The sequence below is a fragment of the Myxocyprinus asiaticus genome, chromosome 43 (assembly GCF_019703515.2).
Source record: "Myxocyprinus asiaticus isolate MX2 ecotype Aquarium Trade chromosome 43, UBuf_Myxa_2, whole genome shotgun sequence".
NCBI lineage: Eukaryota > Metazoa > Chordata > Actinopteri > Cypriniformes > Catostomidae > Myxocyprinus > Myxocyprinus asiaticus.
Window position 1 is genome coordinate 24,362,476 of NC_059386.1, and position 23,847 is coordinate 24,386,322.

At 37.1% G+C, this 23,847-nt stretch overlaps 2 protein-coding genes across 7 annotated transcripts in view; one reads left to right on the top strand and one right to left on the bottom strand.

Moving 5' to 3' along the window:
* The window catches only part of LOC127433302 (roundabout homolog 1-like), a 34,227-nt gene extending 32,508 nt beyond the window's left edge, over nucleotides 1-1,719 (top strand). For 3 of the 4 annotated variants that reach the window (XM_051685074.1, XM_051685077.1, XM_051685076.1), the window contains exon 19: nucleotides 438-1,719. In XM_051685074.1, coding sequence (XP_051541034.1) covers nucleotides 438-673 — 236 coding nt within the window. In that variant the 3' untranslated portion in view covers nucleotides 674-1,719. The remainder of the gene's footprint in view (nucleotides 1-437) is intronic. The other variant, XM_051685075.1, reaches the window with a different exon arrangement.
* Nucleotides 1,720-10,331: 8,612 nt separating this feature from the next.
* Nucleotides 10,332-23,847, bottom strand: part of LOC127433301 (roundabout homolog 2-like) — a 118,412-nt gene continuing 104,896 nt past the window's right edge. For 2 of the 3 annotated variants that reach the window (XM_051685071.1, XM_051685073.1), the window contains 6 exons: nucleotides 21,738-21,959; nucleotides 20,950-21,134; nucleotides 20,554-20,664; nucleotides 19,842-20,015; nucleotides 19,172-19,314; nucleotides 10,332-11,117 (listed from right to left, as the gene is read on the bottom strand). In XM_051685071.1, the coding sequence (XP_051541031.1) occupies nucleotides 11,106-11,117; nucleotides 19,172-19,314; nucleotides 19,842-20,015; nucleotides 20,554-20,664; nucleotides 20,950-21,134; nucleotides 21,738-21,959 (847 nt within the window). In that variant the 3' untranslated portion in view covers nucleotides 10,332-11,105. The remainder of the gene's footprint in view (nucleotides 11,118-19,171; nucleotides 19,315-19,841; nucleotides 20,016-20,553; nucleotides 20,665-20,949; nucleotides 21,135-21,737; nucleotides 21,960-23,847) is intronic. The other variant, XM_051685072.1, reaches the window with a different exon arrangement.

Consider the following 23,847-nt stretch of genomic DNA (forward strand, 5'->3'; position numbering starts at 1 on the left):
AGGGTTAATTCACCCAAAAATGAAAATTCTGTCATCATTTATTAACCCTCACGTTGTTCCAAACCCATCTGTGTGGCTCCCCCACTATCCTCTCTGAAGTTTCACCAAATCAATCTCTGCTCTCAAGAGAGAAACCTACAGGGACTTTCCTCTCTCCATTTGCTGATTGTTTCCCCCTTTCATTCACTCACTCTGCCCCTATCTGTCTTTCAATCTCTGTGAATGTATCAGGTCAGATTATCAGTGCATTATAACTGATTACTCCAGCAGTCTCTTTGTATATCATACAGTATTAATAATGGTAAAACTGACTTTGGCATGTTTCTTTACTTATGTTAATAGCCATTCTTTGTGTTTACTTTCATGCACGTGTGTGTGTGTGTATGCATACATAAGTGTTTATTTGATTTGCGCTGTGTGTGATTGTGCATTTTTAGCAGATTTATCCCCGCCTGCCTCCCCGCTAAGCGTTCTGTTCCCTCCTCGAGAGTGTTTTGGAGAGGTGGAGCCGCTGCCCATGTGGGACTGGAGCACCGCTTGGGTGGAGGAGTTGGAGGCCCAGTTCAAAGCCTCCAGAGAGGCCAGAAGAACCTCCACGTCTACCCGACACTCGGGCATTGAGCACTGGAGAGCACAAATGGATAACAGCCACAAGAACCCATCACACCGATGAACAACTCCACGTTCCCTCACAGACAAGCTTAAAGCCTCAAACCAAGGGTTATTTTTTGGACTATATTATCCTGCATTCCTCAGGGCGTCCCGTTTCGTGTAGTTTTGACAGGCCTAGGTTTGTATCAAGGCCAATTAACTCTGAGAACACATTTTGCTGCGAGGTTTGTGCAGTGTGTATTTCACTCTACATATGGACAGTACGACTCCATATTAAGGATAATTGTACAGGATATCCATATTGGCATTCTAAGAAATGTAAATAAACTGATTTTATTTAATAAACCATATCATATACATTTTTATATTACAGAGTCATCTAAAATACACAAGAAATATTATACAAGATGTTTTGTATTTTAGATCTCCTTTTTATTATTTTATGATTGAACATGTACAATGAGGATGTATTCGTTAACATTTGTTAACTACATTAATTAACATGAACTAACAATTAACAATATTGTACATCATGTATTAATCTTGTTTAATGTTAATTTCAACATATACTATTACATTTTTAAAATGGAAAGTTATATACATTAGTTAATGCATTATAAACAAACATGAACTAATAATTGCATTTATGTTTTTATAAAATTAACACTACACAAGATTAGTAAATGGTGTAAAATCATTGTTCATTCTTAGTTCATGAGACCTAATGCATTTGCTAATGTTAACAAATACAACCTTATTGTAAAGTGTTACCAATACATTTAAAATTGTAGGTCTTTTTTTTTTTAAGTTTTCTTTTATGTTAGTTATTTTTCAATTTATAATTTTTCAAATAGGAATATTAATCTAACTAAATGTTAGTCTAAATAAGTTTTGGAGATTTTTTTTTTTTTTTTCTAAGAAATAAAAAAACATTATTGTTGAGATATTTGGGGTGAAAATAGTTGTTTTATTTTAGTAGTGATGTTTTTAGCACACATATCACACAAATATTATTTACACTTGCTGGACATCTAAAGAGTCACATTTTAAACAAAGCTATTTTATACTTATTAATAAAACTAGTTAAATTTTTAATAAAAATCAATAAAGAAGACTCAGAATATTGTCCTTATTTGTGAACATTTAATAACAAGTATCCAGTGTTGAGAGTAATCTGATTACAAAGTAATAAGTTACTGTAATAAATTACTTTTTAAGTCAAAAGTTAGTGCAAAACATTACATTTAAAATAATTGTAATCAGATTACATAAATTTATTTAATTTCATTAATAGGTTTGCACGTGACTCCACATGACTCCACATGCCGAAGTGTCCTTGGTCAAGACACTGAACCCCAAGTTGCTCCCAATGGCAGGTTAGCGCCTTGCATGGCAGCTCTGCCATCATTGGTGTGTAAGTTTGTGCCTGAATGGGTGAATGAGTCACAGTGCAAAGTGCTTTGGAACCGCTAAGGTTAAAAAAAAGCACTATATTAGTGCAGACCATTTACCATGTATTTCTAAAATATTTTTATGTACAATACATTTAAAACCTGAATTATGTTCATATGTACATTTTTGGGTTTCTGTGACAGCTGAAGGGCTCCATAATAAGTCATTGTTTGGGAGAAACGTGTGGTGCTGAAGTGTATAGCTTGTGTGCAACAATGAACAAGGAGGAAATATAGACATTATTTTGAATTTGTTGAGTAGAAAAGTGTTTAAGAAAATAACTTAAAAGTCATGTAATTTGTAGTGGATTACTTATTTGAGTAACTTACACAACACTGCATGCAAGAACCAAATCAGACAACTCAAGACACCCGTTCAACACCACACACATACAGAAAACACAAGTGACCATGGCATGACTGTAGAGGGATTATCTCTTGTCCTGTCTCTCTCCCCATGGCCATATGCTTGGCACAAAACACACCTCCCCCATTACACACTTTTATGCATGTACACACAAACACACTATTAGGATCTACAGCCTTGAATTTGTCAATGGCCAAAAAGACATCTTTTTTTAGCCTGCTGGTAATCCTTTGACCCAGTTTGCCTTGCAAGAGCACACTAATACATTACCAACTTTTCTCTCACTCTGTCATGCTCTGTTTTTCTTTCTCTAATTTTTCACAGCAGAGCACCCATTTGTCCACAAGGATTATTCTCTGCATGAAACAATATGTTTGACTCCATTATTCCTTCTTATAACGTGATTAAGTATTTGGCTGTGTCTGTGATTGAAAATATTGCTGATGCTGTTTAAAAAAAAAAAAATGTACAAAAAAAATCCACTGTTGATATTCCTTGAGATAAAATATTAAATGAGATTTTTACATTTTCTGAAGAAAAAGTGTACTTGCCAAGCAAAAGTCATGACCATAATGCTATGGTGTTGTGGGTGGTTGCCATGTCATTGCTATTTGGTTTGTGAAGGTGTTCTGAGTGGTTTTTAACAAAGTCTTTCTAGCAAGTCAGTCCACCGGCGGCCATCTTTGGAACTCTCTACTGCAGCTATTTATCTATGTAAACAAGTGGCATACAAGAGCAGCTACTAACTACTTGAATGGGAAAAGACCGAAATCTCCAAAACAGTTGGTCAAGCTTACGATCAAATCAGCAGTAAAATCTGACAACACTGGAATCATAAACTGTGCTTCTTTACCTCTGGTTACGTAAAAAAAGAAAAGAAAAAAAGAGCAATGTAATGCTGATGCGTGTTCTCGATTTGATTGACAGGTGATGTCTGTATCTAAATGGTAGTTGGTTCTTTTACCTGTAAGATGAGACTTCCTTTCTACATCCGTTGGGCGTTCCAATTTCTCCCATTCATTTTAATAGAAGTGGGCTGTCTTTGCTAATTAGTCTCTGTTTTTAGCAAACTACTATGCGTTTGCTAGGGTGTTATGGATGGTGCGCTCAGTAATTTTTTAAATTTGTCATCTTGGACTTACACTGACACCTAGCAGCGTGGATGCAGCATCTTTCAAACACAGTTATTCAGTTACAGATGCCATTGTAGTATTTCTCTATTCACAGTCAGACAGGATTGATTTAATCCATGAGTGAAAGTGTCCAATAACAGGGTGTTTACTGAGATTAAGCGAATAGTATTCGGCTGGTCATGTGATTTTAACATGAGGGGACCCTCTTCATGTAGAATAAAACTACTTTTAAATGGTTACTGATATGACTGGATTCCTCATCTCATGTGATTGGTCATGATTTTATACATATGTTTCAAAATTACTATAAATTTCTTGTGGAGTAAAACTTTTTTTAACCAGGAAAAAACTACTAAATGCACTTTTAAGGTTAAGAGTTTGTTTCAATCTCTAATCCTAAAGGTCAATACTTTTGTTTTCTGTGTGCTGGCAAATTTTGTCATCAGCACAGTACGTGAAGACTATCCATGTGCAGCAGTCATATATGGAATGCCATATATCATAAAAATAGCACAAATAGCTTTGGTTTTTGTGCCATAAAATGTGTCGTTTTTAGGATCCATGGCATTTTGAAAATGCCGATTTATGACCTATTTGGCATTCCTAGTCATAGTTTATTTTCCAGGGAAATTTAAAACGTAACATCATGGTCTTCAAAACTGAGTTTTGGCAAACCAAATCTATTCCAGGAATAGTTAACGCATAGGACAGATTTCCAACGTAATGCATTGTGGCTCTAAATTATAGGCTTAATTGACATTAATGGCCAACACCTGAGTCATCATCTCTCTCGTCTGTATCTGTCAACACACTAAATGAAAATTAAAGCCTCCATGTGGAGCGCCATCCAGTTGAGCACGGTTTTCAGAGGTCCTGTGCCCAGTTGGAGGTTTCAAAGTGGGGTGTGAGTGGAGATGAGAAATGGCAGAGTGTTTTGCACCAACCCCATGGGATCCAGCATTCTGTTGGCCTTCAATGACCCAGATCTGCCCCGAGAAAGATTAAACTCAAGGATCCTTCTGTTCCCTAAGCCTGAGCTCCACAGGCAGAGAGCGCAAATCCATTGCCAGCTCAACTGGAGCTGTGAAGAGAAATGTAGTGTTTTAGAATTGTGCAATTGATCAAGAATTGTGGAAATTGACTTCGACTGCGAATTGAGGAAGCTCTTATGGGCTGATGGATTTATTTATCTTTGAGGTGCAAACGTTGCTCACTTGCCAGACACTACAAAAAAAAAAAAAAAAATAATAATAATTCTTAGTAATTTCATCTTGCTTTCCAGTAAAAATATCCTTACAACAAGATACAAATCTAACAAAACTTTGTGAGATTGTATGCTTAAAACAAGAAAACTATTTCCCAAAGTAGTAAGAAGAAAAAAAATAAATTCAAAGGGAAAACAGACTTATTTTTCTTACTCTATTGGAAAATGTTAAATTTTGTTAGATTTTTCTGAAAAGTAGACTTAATATTTTTGCTTCTCAAGTGAATGTATCTTGTTTTACAAAAATGTGTGCAAAGTTCAATACAAGTTCAATTCAGTCGACAGCATATTTGGCCTAATGTTGATTACAAAAAAAAAAAATAATATTTCGACACGTCCATCTGATGGTTACAGTGGGGCACTTACAATGGAAGTGAATGGGGCCAGTCCATTAACTTTAAAATACACACTGTTTCAAGTGTATAGCCACAAGATGTAAACAATATGTGTGTTAACATGATTTTAGTGTGATGAAATCACTTACTGACTGTGGTGGTGGGGGTGTGGTTGAGCGCCGGCTTGTGAATGGAGAGCGAGATCAGGAGATGAGAATGTAAGAACCATTACCTGACAATGATTGTCTCTCACAGCTGTTTGTCATTGCAGTGAGAACTGGAGATGGATTTAAGAGCGAGCCAAACGCCAGCGAGAGGAGAGAGAGCTGAACCTGAGTGCAGTGTGTGCAGTTTTACGTTGGCCACTGAAAAGCGTTATTTTTGTTTGAGTTACGTCCAGAGTGTGTAAATAAACTCACGTGGTTCGCTGAAGCCGACTCCTGCTTTCTCCTTTCCCCACTTACAGATTGTTACACTGACCTATGACCTTGTATATGTAAAGTCAAGTAATTCCTCTAAATCCTGTAATCCCGTAAACGCTGTAACGCCGGTAAATCTCTGATTTTATCACAATAAAATCATGTTAACATGAATATTGTTTATGTCTTGTGGCTATACATTTGAAAGAGGATGTACAGTATTTCAATCTTTATGGACTGGTCCCATTTACTTCCATTGTAGGCATCTTAATGTAATTGCAATTTTTGCTTCTTCTTTTGTAATAAACCAGGAATGAGTCAAAATTATTTTTTGAGGTAATCAACATTATGCCACGAATCCTATCGATTGAGCTTAACTTGTACTGAACCCAAAACATTCCTTTAAAGATGCTTATTGTAGATATTTTTACTGGAAATCAAGACAAAAATACTGGGTAAGAAATCGACACCCCAGCAACTGTGCAACTCTAAACACTAGTATCGTTCTTTTCTCGTCTCTAAAGAGCATTCAACTTATTAAACTGGTGGTTGTCATAAAACACACTGACATTGATTTCAAAGCCAAATGCCAAAGCCGGTGTTTTACTAGCTTGTTTGAACATTGTCCTCTTGGTTTTAATGTGACAATTGCATGCACTTTGCATACATTAAACGAACAATGTGGTTGAAGGCATCCATCTCCGTGTTTGGTAATTAACATGGAAATGGGAGAATGGTATTTTGGTCCCTTCTGGCCCTCCTGGGTGTGTCTCCACTGACACAGAGCTAATGAATGAGCTGGTGATTTATGGGTGGTGGGTCTCCACTTGAGGAAGAGTGCGTGTGAGTGTGTCTTAACTACTTGGTCTGAATTCTAAGGAGGTCTTTAAAGGTGTAAGCCCTGATGATGTCTGTACCTTCTACATCTCTGATTAAATGGTATCGCTTTAAAGAGGAAGAAACTATTTGGTGCACCCTTCACAAAAGCCAGCTCTGAAATTGAGATGCATTGAGAAAGTGATACAATGAAATGTTGGCTAAGAAAAGAAACCCTTGGGGTCTTCAACAGAAGGTCCATGACTGCTATTGTAGATGAGTAAAACAAAAATACAATAATAATAATTTAATTACAACAAAAGCTAAAGTTAAGAAGCCAGGAGGTCCCTGCTCTGTTCCTCTATCCACCAAGAGGTCCTTGGCCTGGCAAATGTTGAAGACCCCTGCTGTAAACTTTAATTTAGGGCTGTCAATTAATAAAAAATTTAAATCGAACTAATTACATGGTGTGCCGATTAATTAATCGAATTAATCGCAATTAATCGCATATATTGTAGACATATTTGCTGAGAAAGCCCCTCAAATAACAATAATTCAATATATAATGATGAAACAGTTATAAATAGTTAGATTTAAATTATATATATATATATATATATATATATATATATATATATATATATATATATATATATATATATACCTATATACACACACATATTATTGAACATAAGCCAATCAATGGCCTACAGTTCACAGTAAATACATTTTTGCAACTGAATTTGTCAATCAGTCTGAGATTTATTATACGGGCTTTTCTAAGGACCTGTCAATGTACACCTGTGCAGACAGATGCTTCTGGAGCTTCTCACTTTGGTTGGGTCACGTCATAAACAAAACATTTTTAGTTTGCTGTGTTAAACATAAGTTAAACGTAGTTTAATACTTAGAAAACACATCTTGAGATCCCTAAGTTTGGATTCGTGCTCCATCAAGCTGTGAATTGAATGCAAGAATGCGCCCTCATGTTGTGCTGTCTCCTGAAAGGTTGGTTTGTTCTTTGTAAAAGCTGCACGTTGCCTGTACAGCTGAAATTTCGCTTACTGCCCCCTGGAGAAAACAGGTGATACTTCAAGCATGAATTGCTTAGGAATCTTCCTTACTACGGTCTGGGGACATGATTAATTGCGTTAATGTTTTTAACGTATCATTTTTTATATAATTAATTATACTGAATTAATCACACTGAATTAACACATTCTTTAATTAGATTTTTTAAATGAAGTTACTGTTTATGCTCGGTGGCAGCAATTCCAGGCTCTTTTGGCACCCTGGAAAAGAACCACTTTGTTCAAATTGAGCTGAAAATGCTCTCTCCATCTAAATGAAACACCCAGTATTATTGGAGATTTGGGCATCTTTCAATTTCCATCAGAATCGGTGGATCATGACAAACTCAGGATTTGATTTGCGAATAAGAATAATGTACTACTTCTAAAATATGCCTGCATTTATTTTGAATCCATTAATCAACTTGTTCAATCTAAATCAGGTGTTATTAAGTTTGAAATCAGTGCCAATAGTTGCTTTTTTTGGAACTATCGGTAACAAGAAAAAACACAGATAGTTGCCGATATTTTGTTTTTAATTATTATTATTTCTTCATGTTCCTCCATGGCCAAAACCCTTCATCTGGTGAATATATAGGCTATAAAAAGCTTAATTTGGTTAGTATTTACATATTGTGACAGAGCCAAGTCACTATAATCATCACTGTTTATGGACTAATTCATGATAATTTAGACTCATATGGAGCACATACAATATTGAACATTTATTTATATAACCTTTATTGATTGTTGAGTTCGTGCTGATTTTGACTGACAGTGTCACTAGAGAAAGGGGAAAAAGTATTTTATTATACCGGAATACCGGACACTTGACAATTAAACTCTTGATCTACTATTGATGAATGATGATCTACTGTAAATGAATGTTTTCTTTGGAACCACAGACATTTCAAAATAAGAGTCCCTGGTGTATTTTGGGCTTATTTATAGTTAAAAGTCCCATGTTATGCATCAAATCTTCTTTTTTTTTTTTCTGGCTATGATCGGGACTAAGCTTCTATGTCTGTGCCCTTTACAGTAAGGAAATACTAAGAAAATGTTTTAACTTTCAATTGATCGATTTTAATTGATACTCATTTTCTACAAGTATACATTGCTTTCCATATATCTGCTTCTTCACTATCTTTTTTCATTCCTTTCCCCACGTTTCACTTATGTTTTTCCTCCTCCCGATTTTCTCTCCTCAGGGTAGTGAGTCACAGGTGGGAGTCACAATCACATTCCTTCTGTTTTTCCTTTTCTCTGTTCATTCTTTTCCCTCTGCTTGCATTTCAACCAACACACCATCCCTTTCTCCACACTTGTTTTTTCTGTTATTCTCTTATCTTTCACACTCCCCTTTTCGTCTCTTGCTCAGCTCCCAGCGTTGTCCTGGAAGAAGTAATTTAATGGCCCTCAGTGGTGGCTCAGCCAGGTGGAAGTGGCTGCATGCCTGCCATAACCTTAGAGACAAAAGATAGCTTTTAATGGTTTGTCTCTGAATAGACTTGCCTCGAAATCGCACTGCATTGTATGCTACTGCACCGTATTTTGCCTTTTGTTGCTGATAATTTGCAGCCCAATTTCTGAACAAAACACATTGCCTTTAAAATTCTTTCACACACGGTATTGGGGAATCTCACAAACCCTTTAAAGAACTTTTCTTATTTCACCCCAAAATCAAAAGACTGAAATAAGAATTTATCGTTTGCTTCGTTAAAGAAAATGAAGCCTATTTAAGACCAAGAATTGTTCCACTGTAATATTATTTTCAAAAAAATTAAGTACCCTCCCGGCACTTTTCTACTCAGCCCCTTAGAGGACAGGGATTTCTTTTTTTTTTTTTTTTCTGAAATGCATTCCCTTGCAATAAATTTACCATGGTTTGACTACAGTAACCATATTTTAACCATGATATTTGTATTGAAACCATAGTGGTAATACAGGAAAACAAAAACTATGGTAATAAAAATCATAATTTTGTGTTTTTTATGGTTTTACTATACAAATATAGTAAAATTGTAGAAATATTTATTTATTTATTTATTTATTTTTTTTTTTTTTTTTTTGCGGAAACCATGGTTTTAATACTGTATGCTGTATCCATCCATACTACAAATATTGTTGTAAAACTATTATAACCACAAATTTATGATTTTTATTACCATAATTTTCATTTTTCTGTTTTATTACTATGGTATTTCTATGAATATCAAGGGTAAACTATGGATACTATAGTAAAACTATGGTAAATTTATTGCGAGGGAATGCAAAATTATTGCTAGGAAACGGAAAACTTATTGCGAGGGAATGCAAACTACTACGAGGGCATGCAAAACTATTTCTGAAAAAAAAGAAAAAGAAAATACCCGCTCTGTCCCATAAGGGCTCCGTACTATTCTCATTACCATAATGCAAAAATCTAATTACTATAATAGAAAAAAAAGATGATTTATAAATCATTAAAATATTATGGTAGTATTTGTTTTACTGCCTTTATTTTATGCTGATTTAAATAAAACAAAAACATTGTATTACACTAATCTTTTCCTGTAATACAGTAAAAATGACTGTAATACAGTAATGACAATCTAATTAAAATTACCATCGAAAATAATCGGATTTACAAAAAACCTTAAAAATAAAACATCCAGACCCACTACGCTTATAAGAATTTGAGTGGAAATGTGTTCAATTGTGATGAAAGTAATGTTACAATGTTTTTTGCATGAAACTTGTTTTTTGTGAGAGTCATCTGTATAATTCTTTTTCTGAATTTGAATTATTCATTCTGTAAAATTCATCTTAATCTTAAAAAAAAAAAAAAAAAAAAAAAAAAAACATCTACACCAAGACAATAAATATATAGCTCAGCAAATGTATTTTTATTTTATTTATACAAAACAACAAGGACTACCAAAAAGTTAGTCAAATGAACATAACTTTGTTTTTTTGAATGATTTTCTCACTGTCTTCAAAACACTCCTTAAAAAAAGACAAGTAGTCTTTCAAAACATTCGTCAAATGTCAAACTCTCTTGGCTTTGAAAAGAAAGGAGAAGGAACCACATTCTCTTGTGACTGTACCGACAGGGATCCACAGATGGAGGGGGATAGACAGACAGATGCGTCCTCGGCTCGGTGAGGTCTCAAGACCGGCTGTCTAGCTGGCTGGTCAAACAACATATTTTGTGCTTTGTATTTTTTTGTTGTTTTCCAACAAAATGAGAGTGCAACATTTTTATGCTTTGAAATGGTAATGTTTACATTTCTAGAAAAGTGGTTGGCACATTCAGACATGAACTTATCTATAATATCTGACTTTTTAACATGATTTCATTTCTTTCATGAATAAATACAATATACTCTTCTTTCCTTGCATCTGGACCCCATGTAAAAAGTTTCAAAGGATGACTATATACAGTGACAGCGTGATGAAAAATGCCCCCATGAAGGTCATAAATAACAATAATAATAACAATAATTAATAACATAATCAAAAGTCAGAGATTCACGCTCATTGAGGCAGGCTTTGAATCTGTACACTTGTCCTCTTCGCTTTGTTTCCTCTCTTTCGTCGAGGAAGGAGATGGAACGAAAATGGAGGGATGTTTAAGTCAAACTTCACTCAGCATTCCCTTATCTCATATCCTGGAAGAGCAGAAAAGAATAAGAAAAGTATTAGTTATATTTTAAAAACCAATGCAATCAAACAGTTTTAACTGGTCATTTAAGCTGGTCACCAGTTGATTCAGCTTTGCTGGTCTAGTTTGTTTTACACAGCAGGATAAATGTGGCATTCATCTCTCTCAGGACCAAAGGGAGGCTCTTGGTTTGGTATGTCTATAGATGACTTAATGCAACTGAAACGTTAGGGATTGTCCATCATGTGACGTGACAAGATCTCTGGGGTAGAGGCCGCCTCCCCTCTCCGTCGGACACCTATTCATGCTCCCTGTCCGACTGGAAAGATAACGCTAAACACCGTGACAGGACAGGGTAACCCGAAACTCCCTCCCTAGGGAATGTATAGCCCTCTTTTATGTGGTCTGTCTTTTATGTTCCAGAGTGTGCGTAACCTGAGAGGGGGGCACACATCTGAGGAGACTCTTCAGACCATAGGGGGTGACCCCAGAAGTGCATAATCCAGTTCCCATGATAGAAATATTCACATATGTGGGTAAAACACTGTAAAAAAAAAGGGGTTAAGGTCACCTTGGCCATGCCACTAGTTCCCCAATTATTTCTTTGACTGAATGACTTCCATACACTGAGTTGTGTGTGATAAAAACAAAAAAATAACATGGTACTACCATGTTTTTTTTTAACATATTTCATTGAAATACCATCTTTTTAAATGTATTACATGGTGTTATCATGTTTTTTGAACATATTCCATGAAAACACCATGGACATACTAACATATTCCATGGTAATACAGTGTTTTTTAATGTATTCCATAGATATACCATGTTTTTAACGTATTCCATTTAAATCCCATGTTTTAAAACATATTTCATTGTAATACCATGTTTTTGAACGTATTTCATGGAAACTGCTTTTTTTTTTTAAACATATTTCATTGTAATATTTTTTTAATTATTATTTTTATTTATTTTTTTACATATTCCATGGAAATACCTTTTTTTTTTAAATGTATTTTATAAACATCCAAAGTTTTTCAACATGTTCCATGGAAATACCATGTTTCTTTAACATATTCCCTGGCAATACCATGTTTTTACATTTATTTCAAGGTAATACCATTTTTATGAACGTATTCCATGGTAATACCATGTTTTTCAACATGGAAATACCATGTTTTTTTTTTTAAGTATTCCATGGAAATTCCATGTTTTTCAAAATATTCCATGGAAATACCATGTTTCTTTAACAAATTCCATGGTAATACCATGTTTTTCAACATATTCCATGGAATTACCATGTATTTAATGTATTCAATGGTAATACCATGTTTTTTTTAACATATTCCATGTTAGTACCATGTTTTTTTATTTATTCCATGGTAATACCATGTTGTTGAATGTATTCCATTGAAATACCATGTTTTTGAACATATTCCATGGTAGTGTTGCACGGTATACTGGTACCAACGAAATATCACGATACCAAAAAATGTAAAAAGGTACGATATCATCTTGTTGTTAATTTTGGTACTATATTAAAGTATGCTGCCATTAGCTAAATGTAATGTAATGTGAGAGCTTTGAGATGAAATCAAAGACCATTTGAATATAATAATAAAAAAGCCTCTATATGGCCAAGTGTGATCATTAAACAGCAGAAGGATATCATTTAATGAAATAATATACAGTCACAAGCACTGCGCGTCATAGTATGAATAAGAGGTGTGTCGTCTCCTTCACACACACACACACAGGCGCACACACACACACACACACACACACAGGCTCGCACACGAATACACACAAACGCAACACACACTACTAATGCTTGATTTTCATGCAGTGTGTCCAATAGTATCCATATGCAGAGCCACAGATCAGTGTGTTGAGTGTATAAATGGCTGTGAACTTTCTCCATCGCAGCTCAGAGATTTCTCGGAGAGTCGTGGAAAGCTTGATATAACGAACACTTCACAAACAGGAAGAACTTCAAATATCTTTCAAAATAAAAGTCCTGCTGAAAAGAGAGCTCTATTCAACTGATTGCGTGAAATTGAAGACATTACGACAGAAAAATATTACTACTGTATAAAAGTGTAATATTCAAAGCAGTCGCAATAATACTCGTAGTAACAATAATATAATATTAAATGGTTTTATTATTAGTATTATTATCTGTAAGCAATATCACTTAAGCAAGGGCACTGAATATCAGCAGGTTGTGATTCAGCCATGGCAGCCTTTTGCCTAGGGTAATCAAATTGTTTTCATTTAATGTTTTCATTAATACTGAAAAGCTCTGTTGTGCTAAAAAAAAACAAAAAAAACAGGGCTGGTATCAGCCGAAGCCAAAGTTTTGGTATCGGAGCAATCCTAGTAATACCATGTACAGTATTTTCGGAAATCGTGACATGCTTGTATCAAAGTAATCTTTGAAGTACCCTGTAGTAAATACCATTATACATGAATATGGTAATGATTTATTACCCTGATATCTATCAAAGTACCATGTTAATATTACCTAATACCACCACAGTAATATGGTATTGCTACAGTAATTTTTATGTATGGAAGAGTGATTTATGTATTGAGAAGATGTAATGTCATTTAGCAGATGCTTTTATTCAAAGCGACTTTTAACCCTAGCTGACACTAATGTTCAATAAATAATGTAATATAGAAAAAGCATGTAATATAATTCATAAGCCATTAACTGTAGGTTGTGTATGGTTGCTAAGCAATGCAAACGATCAACGACCACTCTTTGAACAAATGGTAACCAAAAAAATAAAAAAATAAAAAATGCAGTCACAGGTGTAAGTCTGTCTTGGAAAGTAAAAAGTGCAGTAATAAAATAAATAAATAAATAAATAAATAAATAAAAACACTTTGCAGATAGATCAATCTATTGTAGAATCTCTTCTGTCATCAGTTCTCTGGGCTGTGGAGAACAAACTGTACTTCAGAGGAAGTAGATGATTGCTGGCTAAAAGTACCATGTCTTTCACAATCTAGTGAACACTTACATTATATGCTGCATAGCCAGATGGAAGCAGTCTAGACTCATCCACACTTAGTCAATTCTGTCTCACTGACTAATGAGTGTTAAGAAAAGACAAACCAATGCACATGTTTGGGAGGCTATGCTTGTCTAAGATGGGCTAATGTTTGAGATTTGGGATTAGGTTTAGGATTTGGTGGGAGAGGATTATTTCTTTAAGTGAGCCTGAGAAATATTACAGTGCATTCGGAAAGTATTCAGACCCCTTACTTTTTTGTATTTTGTTGCAGCCTTATACTAAAATACTTTAAATTATTTTATTTATTTTTTCACATCAATCTACACTCCATACCCCATAATGACAAAGCAAAAACCAGATATTGAAAATTTATTAAAAATAAAAAACTGAAATATTACATTGACATAAGTATTCAGACCCTTTGCTATGATACTTGAAATTTAGCTCAGTTGCAACCCATTTCTCTGCATCATCTTTGAAATGTTTCTACACTTTGACTGGAGTCCACCTGTGGCACATTCAGTTGATTGGACATGATTTGGAAAGGCTATATACCAACCTGTCTATATAAGGTCTCACAGCTGAAAATGCATATCAGAGCAAAAACCAAGCCATGAGGTCAAAGGAACTGCCTACAGAGCTCAGAGACAGGATTGTGTCGAGGCACAGATCTGGGGAAGGCTAAAATTTTTTGGAAGCTTGGAACAACCTGGACTCCTCCTAGACCTAGCCGCCCGGCCAAACTGAGCAATTGGGGGAGAAAGGCCTTGGTAAGAGAGGTGACCAAGAACCCGATGGTCACTCTGATTGAGCTCCAGAGATCATGTGTGGAGATGGGAGAAACTTGCAGAAGGACAACTATCACTGCAACACTCCACCGATCTTGGCTTTATGGCAGAGTGGCCAGACGGAAGCCTCTCCTCAGTGCAAGACACATAAAAAAGACCTAAAGGACTCTCAGACTGTGAGAAACAAGATTCTCTGCTCTGATGAAACAAAGATTGATCTGTTTGGCCTGAATTCCAAGCGTCATGTCTGGAAGAAAAAAGGCACCGCTCATCACCTGCGCAATCCCATCCCAACGGTGAAGCATGGTTGTGGTAGCATCATGCTGTGGGGGTGTTTTTCAGCTGCAAAAAAACAAAGGAAAGCTGAACGCAACAAAATACAGAGATATCCTTAATGAAAACCTGGTCCAGAACGCTCAGGACCTCAGACTGTGCCAAAGGTTCACCTTCAGACAGGACAATGACCCTAAGCACAAAGCCAAGACAATGCAAGATTGGCTTAGGGACAACCTTGAGTGGTCCAGCCAGAGCCCGGACTTGAACCCAATCAAACATCTCTGGAGAGACCTGAAAATGGCTGTCCACTGATGGTCCCCCATCCAACCTGACAGAGATTGAGAGGATCTGCAGAGAAGAATGGCAGAAAGTCCCCAAATCCATGTGTGCAAAGCTTGTCAAATCATACTCAAAAATACTTGAGGCTGTAATCGCTGCCAAAGGTGATTCAACTTGTCACGGATCGCCAAGGGCGAGGAGGGAGGACCCAAATGAAGGATGGCAAATAAAGGGCTTTTATTAACAAAATAACAAAAAAAACAAACAAACAAAAACTACCCCACAGGGGAGAAAACACAGTCCAGGGTGACAAGAACGTTGACGGGCTGGGCTGGATCAGGAAATCCAACAGACATCCACAGAACAGGAAAACACGACTGACATGAACCTGACTGGGAAACAACCACAGTCAAGACATCAAGACCAAATGATATTTAGCCAAAAGACAACAAACTGGCATGAGACAGAGGACCAAGGAAGACTAAATGAGGGAGCAAACGAGGAGGGAAACAAGGGAGGCAGTTGGAACTGATAACAAGATAACAGGGCAAACGAGGGGGTGGGGTTATCACTCAAGACAAAGAAACCAAAGCAAAACCACACACAAACGACAGATACAAACAATAGACATGAGTGCATACCGCCAGAATGACATGAGAGCAACATGCACTCATGCTAACACTCACACAAACAACAGACATGAGTGCATGCTGCCAGAGTGACACAAGATCAACATGCACTCATGCTTGCACTCATGCTAGACAACAACACCACCAGAAATGAACACATGACAAAATCAAAAGGCAAGCCATGTATTCTCCACACAAGACACAGATCAGACAAAACATGAAATCACATCACACAAGACAGAACACAAGTGCCTGGACTCAGCCACCAAGTAAATAAAACCAACTGAAGTGACTGGATCCAGACACAATACAGAGACTAACAAGACAAGATTGTCAGGGCTCTGCCACAAAAGTCAGGAAGACAAAACTGAGGGCAGAATCCTGACACAACTAAGTACTGAGTTAAGGGTCTGAATATTTGTGTCAATGTGATTGTAGGTTCTGCTGGTTGTTTAGATCAGTGTTACTATCAGAAATAATTAATAATTATTTCTTTAGATATTATTTAATATTTAAATTAAATAATAGAATCTAACCCATTAAAATCTCATACGGGGCTCCAGTAAATGTAATGCGCTACGTTCAGGAGCGGGTTTGGTTATTAGCAATAATTAATAATTATCAAAGATAATTATTAATTATTAAAATCAATAGAACATTGATGAGAATCAATGTTAGCTTTTTTAATCCTTTAAATCAACAATTATCAAAGATAATCATTAATTATTAACATCGATGAAACATTGATTAAAATTAACACTAGCTTATTGATCTTTCAAATTAAAAAATAATCAAAGACAATTATCAATTATCAAAAATCAATAGAATATTAATAAGGATCAATATCGCTGGGGCACCACCCTGGAATCAGGGACTAATAACCAGATAGTATAACAGTCTCAATATTAGATCGTTCTCTTAGGAAAATCGACATCCGAAGAATATAGATTTAAAAAAAAACAAAAAAAACAATGAAGGCTTGAATCCAAGCACTGGCATCCCGTCAGCATTTGACACAGGTGTATGCAAAACAAACCAAAACACTTCTCTTTGAAATATAACAACAAAGTTTATTTATGCAGTAATATCAATTAATAATCAATACAATGCAGTCAATAAACTTCCGACTTACAACTACAAACTAAACAGTGACATGATTAGATATGGTAACCAAAATAATCCTATAACACATGAGAGGAAGGTGTGTGTGTGTGTGTGAGAGAGAGAGAGGGAGAGAGAGAGAGAGAGAGAATAGGTGTGTGTGTAAGGAGGGACGCGCACAAAATGGCGGACATGACTCTCGTGGAGAGTACGTCATGCGAGATTTCCGGCCAGAGAATATGGCCGCGAATGTGGGCGGAGAGAAACCGGTCAATGGCGTCTGCCCGTTTACCGTATGTCTCCGCTTGTACGATAACTTAGGGACAAAGCTGAGCTTTATCACGAAGTTATCTACTAGCCAAAAGTGTGTGCGAGAATGTTTGTGAGGGGTCGCGTAGGTGTGTGTGTGGTTAGTACGAGAGAGAGAGAGAGAATAAAGTGACGGCCAAGCCGGTTTCGCGATCGTGGGAGAGAAAGCAGCTGTTAGTTTATCACTCAGAGATATGGCGAACGGCTCGTAAACCGTCCTGCGGTCTTTGATTCTTTAATGGATAAACTCAGCGTGCCGGTCTCACCCGCGATGGCAGAAATACACAACAGTCTAATGTGGTTGGACTACAACACAGCAGATCTCATTCGTGATAACAGTACATTACAGTAATACCTTGAGTATTATTAGCAGCAATGAGCGGACTCGGCGGTCCGTATACTGTACAAACAATAACCTTAATACACAAGAATAACACACTATAATATTCTATTTCTGCCCAGACGTAAACCTCTTACTTGAATCATATGAGGACGCAGACCAATGTGTGTTCATCCTTCTTTTAACTCCGACTCGGCTGATGACGGGAGGCCGTTTCCTCGCTCTGTCGGCGGGCGGTACGGCTGCTGATTCTCGGCGGGCTGGCGGAGAAATCAGCAACGTCGACTAGACTGAAGAGGAAAGAGACATTTTTTTTTTCTCTTCACTTCTGCAGGCAAACGGATGAAGATGCGGATTGCTCGGCGATCTCCTTCGGATCCGTTAGAGTGTTCGGTGGAACACAGAGTAATCTCAACTCGTCCAGCAAGATGGGGATTGTATGGCCACAGTTTCAAGTCGTACGTTACTTCCTTGTGCCACGAGGCTACACCTGAGAGCAGCGATGAGCTGCGTCTACGCACGGCGGGCAAAGTTGTTGGAAGCAAATCCCGGAAGGATCTCAGAGATATTTCTACTCCTGATGATGTCATGGTTGAGGGGTGTTCTGCTGTGTGCCTCATCCAATAGGAGTTGAGAGTTCGATCCTTTAGTGAGCAAGTCTTCATGGGATTTGTAGTCTGTTTTGGACTCCCTTTGTTTGATTTTGGTGCGGTTTTTATCAGTAAGATTTATGACGGAGTGTGTGGGCCTCAGTTAGGTTTTACGACTGTGTTAGGCCTGCCTTTGTCTTCTATCTGAATACATGAGGCCCAACATGATATTTCAGTTTTTTTCTTTTTAATACATTTGCATAGTTATCAAAAATCCGGTTTTTGCTTTGTTGGTATGGAGTGTAGATTGATTTGGAAAAAAAAATATTTAAAGCATTTTAGCACAAGGCTGCAACATAAAATGTGAAAAAAAATTAAGGGGTCTGAATATTTTCCGAATGTACTGTATATAGATGATTTGATACTATGAAGAAATTCATAATTTATGACATTACATTTTCTTAAATAAATATATGTATTATATATAGTATTTATATGCAGAGTGCACACCTATTCTGGTCTGCTGGTATTAGCTGGTTAAGATGTTTCCCAGCCTGACCAGCTGAAAATTGTCCAAACTCCAGTAAAACAACCAAGACAAGCCTAACCAGGCTGGGAGATCAGCTAAAACCTGCTAACCAGATTAGACTGGTTTCAGCTGTTATTTTTGGCAGGAAATGCAAAAGCTATATTTGTACAGCCATCAGTCTTTTTGTATGCTCTTACATCATTCCTCTTCCTGCCCGTTCCGTGACCTTGAGATCCTGTCGACCCCCGTGATGATGAACTTCCTGTTGTGGAACAGTTGCTGGATATCTGACCCCGGGACAGGAAATTGGGCTTGCTGTATGGAATTAAGTCTTCATCTGCTTAGAGACACATAAACAAATCCATAATAGCAGGGGTCAATAGTATAAATGTATTGAAACAATACAAGCAACTTTCATAAACTTAATAAATAAATACATTGATACACAGTAGCCTAAAAAAGCATTTAGACATTTAAACATGTATTAATGAGATTGCATTAGATAACAAAATATCAATCCAAGTGGTATTTATTTGAAAGAGAGCACAAACTGGACACATTCTGGTTGTAATGCACAGTGGAACATATCCATTAATCCATGTCAGTAGCAGATGCCACTTTGTTTGATACTTTGTTATCTACCGATACATTTTTAAGTGAGGCTTAAGTATCCAAAAAAGTATTGGGGCCGCTGTACATATTCACAAAAGATGACAATGAAAGACAAAAATTACAAATAGCACTTAAAATTTTACTGTTTTTTTAAGGGTCATCCAACATTTTCATATCAGTGAGCACTTGATATAATCGAATACATGATAAAGTGTGTTCTTAATATGACAGAGATAGAGAGTATAGTTCTCTAACCATCTATCCGTTTATGAGCAGAGTTTTTTCGGTTGGGTGTGCCTTGTTCTCTCCTCTCCATGGAGGAATGAGAGCTTCCCACTCTCTCCAGGGATGTCTGTCCACATTCGAGTCCCCCTACATGGGCACAGTCAGCCTCATCCTCAGGGGGCGGCTCTGGAGGAGGAGGCAGATCTGCAAAGATGTGACCACCATGTTAACAAAACAGAAGGCAGTGCAGTCTACACTACATCCAAACATGGGCACCCAAACACCACATCCATATGTGCATTGTGAGCCTTAAATTCTCAAACCATTGCATTAATAGGCATATGGTCCTCCCTAACAGCCTCTACTCTACATAGAATGCTTTCTATTAGATGTTGGAACATGGCTGCAGTTATTTTCTCCCTTTTAGACAGAATGGGGCTTAGGTCTCGTTTGGCATTCCAATTCATTCCACACCAAACGCACTAAACTATTTCTTTATGGACCTCACTTTGTGCCCAGGGGAATTGTCTTGATGGAACAGAAAAGGGTTCTCCCCAAACTGTTGCTACAAAGTTGGAAGCACACAGTTCTCTAGAATGACATAAGCTGAAGAATTAAGATTAAAAAAGGGGCTTAGCCAAACCCATTAATTACAAAGTGGTGTCCTCAAACTTTTGGCTATGCAGTGTATCTTAAGAACAGAAAAAATGAATAACCAATTTCATTCTGGTCATTAACTCACTGCCTTGCAGTATATCTCGTCGGTATTGACCGCTTTTGGAGGTTTTCTTCTTCACTTTGGATTTCTGCCCAGGAGCTGTGTGTGTCTGGTCTGCAGAGGGTCTCGCTCGGCCTGGCAGGGGTAAAACATTGATGCAAAGTGAGTGAATGTGAGTAGAAAATCGTTTTAGGTGGAAACTGAATGAACACTGTAAAACTTTGCTTATTTTGCAGACTTGGGGAATATGGAACTGGTGTTTTACTTTCACTAAAGTACCTAAAACTCCCATGGCACATTATAAAATGGCACATTCATGCCATGCTGAATGAATAAATATGATACACACAAAAGTTGTTTTTTATATCATTGTGGGGACTTGCTATTGACTTTTATTGTCACACACACACACACACACACCTGGCGTGGTATTGCTGATGTTCTCTATGCTTTGGGCAGCTCCCTGGCTCAGGTCTCGTTTGTGTGCTGAACGGTGTGGCACAGTGTTGTCAGAGCACTCCTGATTGGCCGACAGGTTTGGATTGGATTGGGTGAAAGGGGGGCTTGGCGCTCGTGGCACAGGCACTGGTCCACACGGCAACCGGCTGTTGACGACAAACATACTCGGTCAGTTAGAACTAAGTTTGGCAGATTGAAATATGGAAAATGAGACAATTATATGTAACTCACACCAAAATTATGCCCCATTTCATGGATATATTTTGTTTAAATTTCACATTTCCACATTGTGAAGGCCAACAGAGCATTTGAACATGACTTCTGAGGCATTATTCTGCTTCAAAAAACTATTACGGTCGCTCATGTTAAATAAACCCTATTAGGACAAGATCAGAACAATGTAAAAGGAAATCTTTCTAAACTTTCTAGTAGGAAGATTAATGACAGTTTAAGAGCCCCACTATTTCCTCTGTGAATTTGATTTGTAATCTACAAATATAGACTTGCAGAGAAATAATTATAAAAACATAATCTATCAAGACAGAACAAACAATAACACTGTTAAAAGTCTCCCTTTAGAAGGAAACCAAATAAATACTTAATAAACTGTGAAATGTTGACAGAGCCTTGGCTTGGCCGTGGTACGCATGTGGGCGAAGTGGGTTTGAGTCTGGCTTGCGTCATTTCCTGAACTTGATTTACTTTCCTATTCTACCATCCCTATCAATAAAAGAGATTAAGTGTCTCACCGTGCTATCTGCGGCTGTTCAAGCTGGTGTAAGCGTGGTATATCGTGGCAGTGGCTATCGTCTCTGGGAGAAGGGGTTAAGGTGGCAGTGGACTGGTGGCTGTAAGACGTGGTGGGGGAAGAGGTCTCTCCTCTCGGAGGCGGTGCAGGACCATCCTCTTTCATGCCATCCATGAGGAAAGTCCTCTCAGGGAGGGGTGGACACCACTCTTCCTCATCTGACCTGTGTGGGGGGGAAAAAATTCAATATTATGTCCTTGTACTATATTAAACAAACCTATCTAGACGTGTGCATAGAAAATTACCTGCTACCTCTTGTTCACTGCTGTGACAATCAATTTCTCAATTTCATGCCACAACAAAGCCTTTTGTTTATGTTTCATTGAGTCTATATTACATAAATTGTCTTAACACTCACCTACCATTCTTGCTTAGGGCACCTACATACTAGAGAAAGCTCTGGCGGTGTATTTGACGAATAGGAATGTGTATGATTTGTTTTGAGGGTGTGGAAAACGCTGGGTTAGTTTGAAATCAAACGGGAAAATCAGCGAATTGGATATCCGAAAGCACAACTGGACATTGGTATTGGTCAACAGATGTCTATGTTTGCTCTCTACATCCTTTCATCCCCTTTAAAACTGATGGTTTTTCTGCATATTCTGATGTAGCATAAACTCTAGTGTAGGGACCCATAGAGTAGTAGAATGAATTACTTTATTTCTGTTCTATAACCAAATTCCCTCATTTTTACCAGAAGGTTGAGTAACTCTAGTATGTCTGTGGTAGCTCGATCAATCAGTGCATACTCATTATGATTGCCCTGCTGCAGTAATCACTGGGTCAATGCAACCGGTGGCTGGCATATTGATTTCTGCCGTCATTCAGTCAGATGAGACAGCCTGACCTCCAGATAAAAATATGCATGATCTTTCAGCTCTAGCGGGGCCAATCCATGCAAGAGCAATGGAGAACAAGTTAAATACAGTGGCATTTTGAGTGACACTGACGCAATGTTATGCCTTGGGCATTTTGAGGGCATACCACTGAGCTAAATTACACTTACATTAAGTTCTCTGTTTAGGGCTTGGTTTCATACATACTGTAAACAGCTGCTTGAAATATATTTGGAGAATAATTTAAAGCTAAATTGTGGAATTGCAAAAATAATGACGATTTCAAAATGTTCTATTGGCTGGACCAACAGATAGCCCCGCCCCAAAGTCAGCCTTTGGTTGAGCCAATGTTATTGTGTCGGGTTGGTTGGGTTGATAAAACTAACAGAACAATGCTTCGAAAGAGCTACAGAGCAGTGCTGCATGATTATAGCAAAAATCATAGTTGTCGATTATTGCCCTTGATTATTAATGTCGATTAAAATATTAAATTACCGTGACATCACAAAGCAAGCAACCATGTGGTTCTTCAGAGTAGCAGATTTCAATGGTGGATTTGAGCTGCGCTCCAGTTTCTTTTAAGCATCTTTTAAGTATTTTATTGTATTGTATTTTATATTGTAACAATGTTTGTTAAGGTAAGGCAAATAAAAATTATTTTAAATTGATATCTATGGTATAGAATAAATTAAATGATTGCTAAATTACTGCTTAAATTATTAGTCCATGTACAGTAAATAATATGGCATATTCAATATTCAAACTTATTAACAGCAGATTTAAATTGACCAAGTTACTGCGTTCAGTGAGACCTTTGGTGGCGAGACAGGGGATTATTCATCCCGTTAGATCTTCAATGGTGATCTTGTTCATGTAAGATCATCGTTAGATCATTTTTGGCCTCAGCGGTTGCACTTTGGAAATTAAAAACAGTCATTTGAGATCGGAGTTTGTGCGATTCGTGAAAATGTTAAATCTACCAATACCAGCTGCGTGGCAAATGGGTCTTATTAGAGCAGACGCGATAACAATGACGGTGATTCCTGAAATATGCTATTCATGCTATATTCTTTATGTTGGCTACACCTACAAAACACACTTAGAACAGTTCAGCTGAATTACTTTATTGCTATTTTGTACAAATCAAATTCACATTGGCCTAATAATTAACATGACAAAACAAAACTGTTATTACATTTTTAATAAATTGTACAC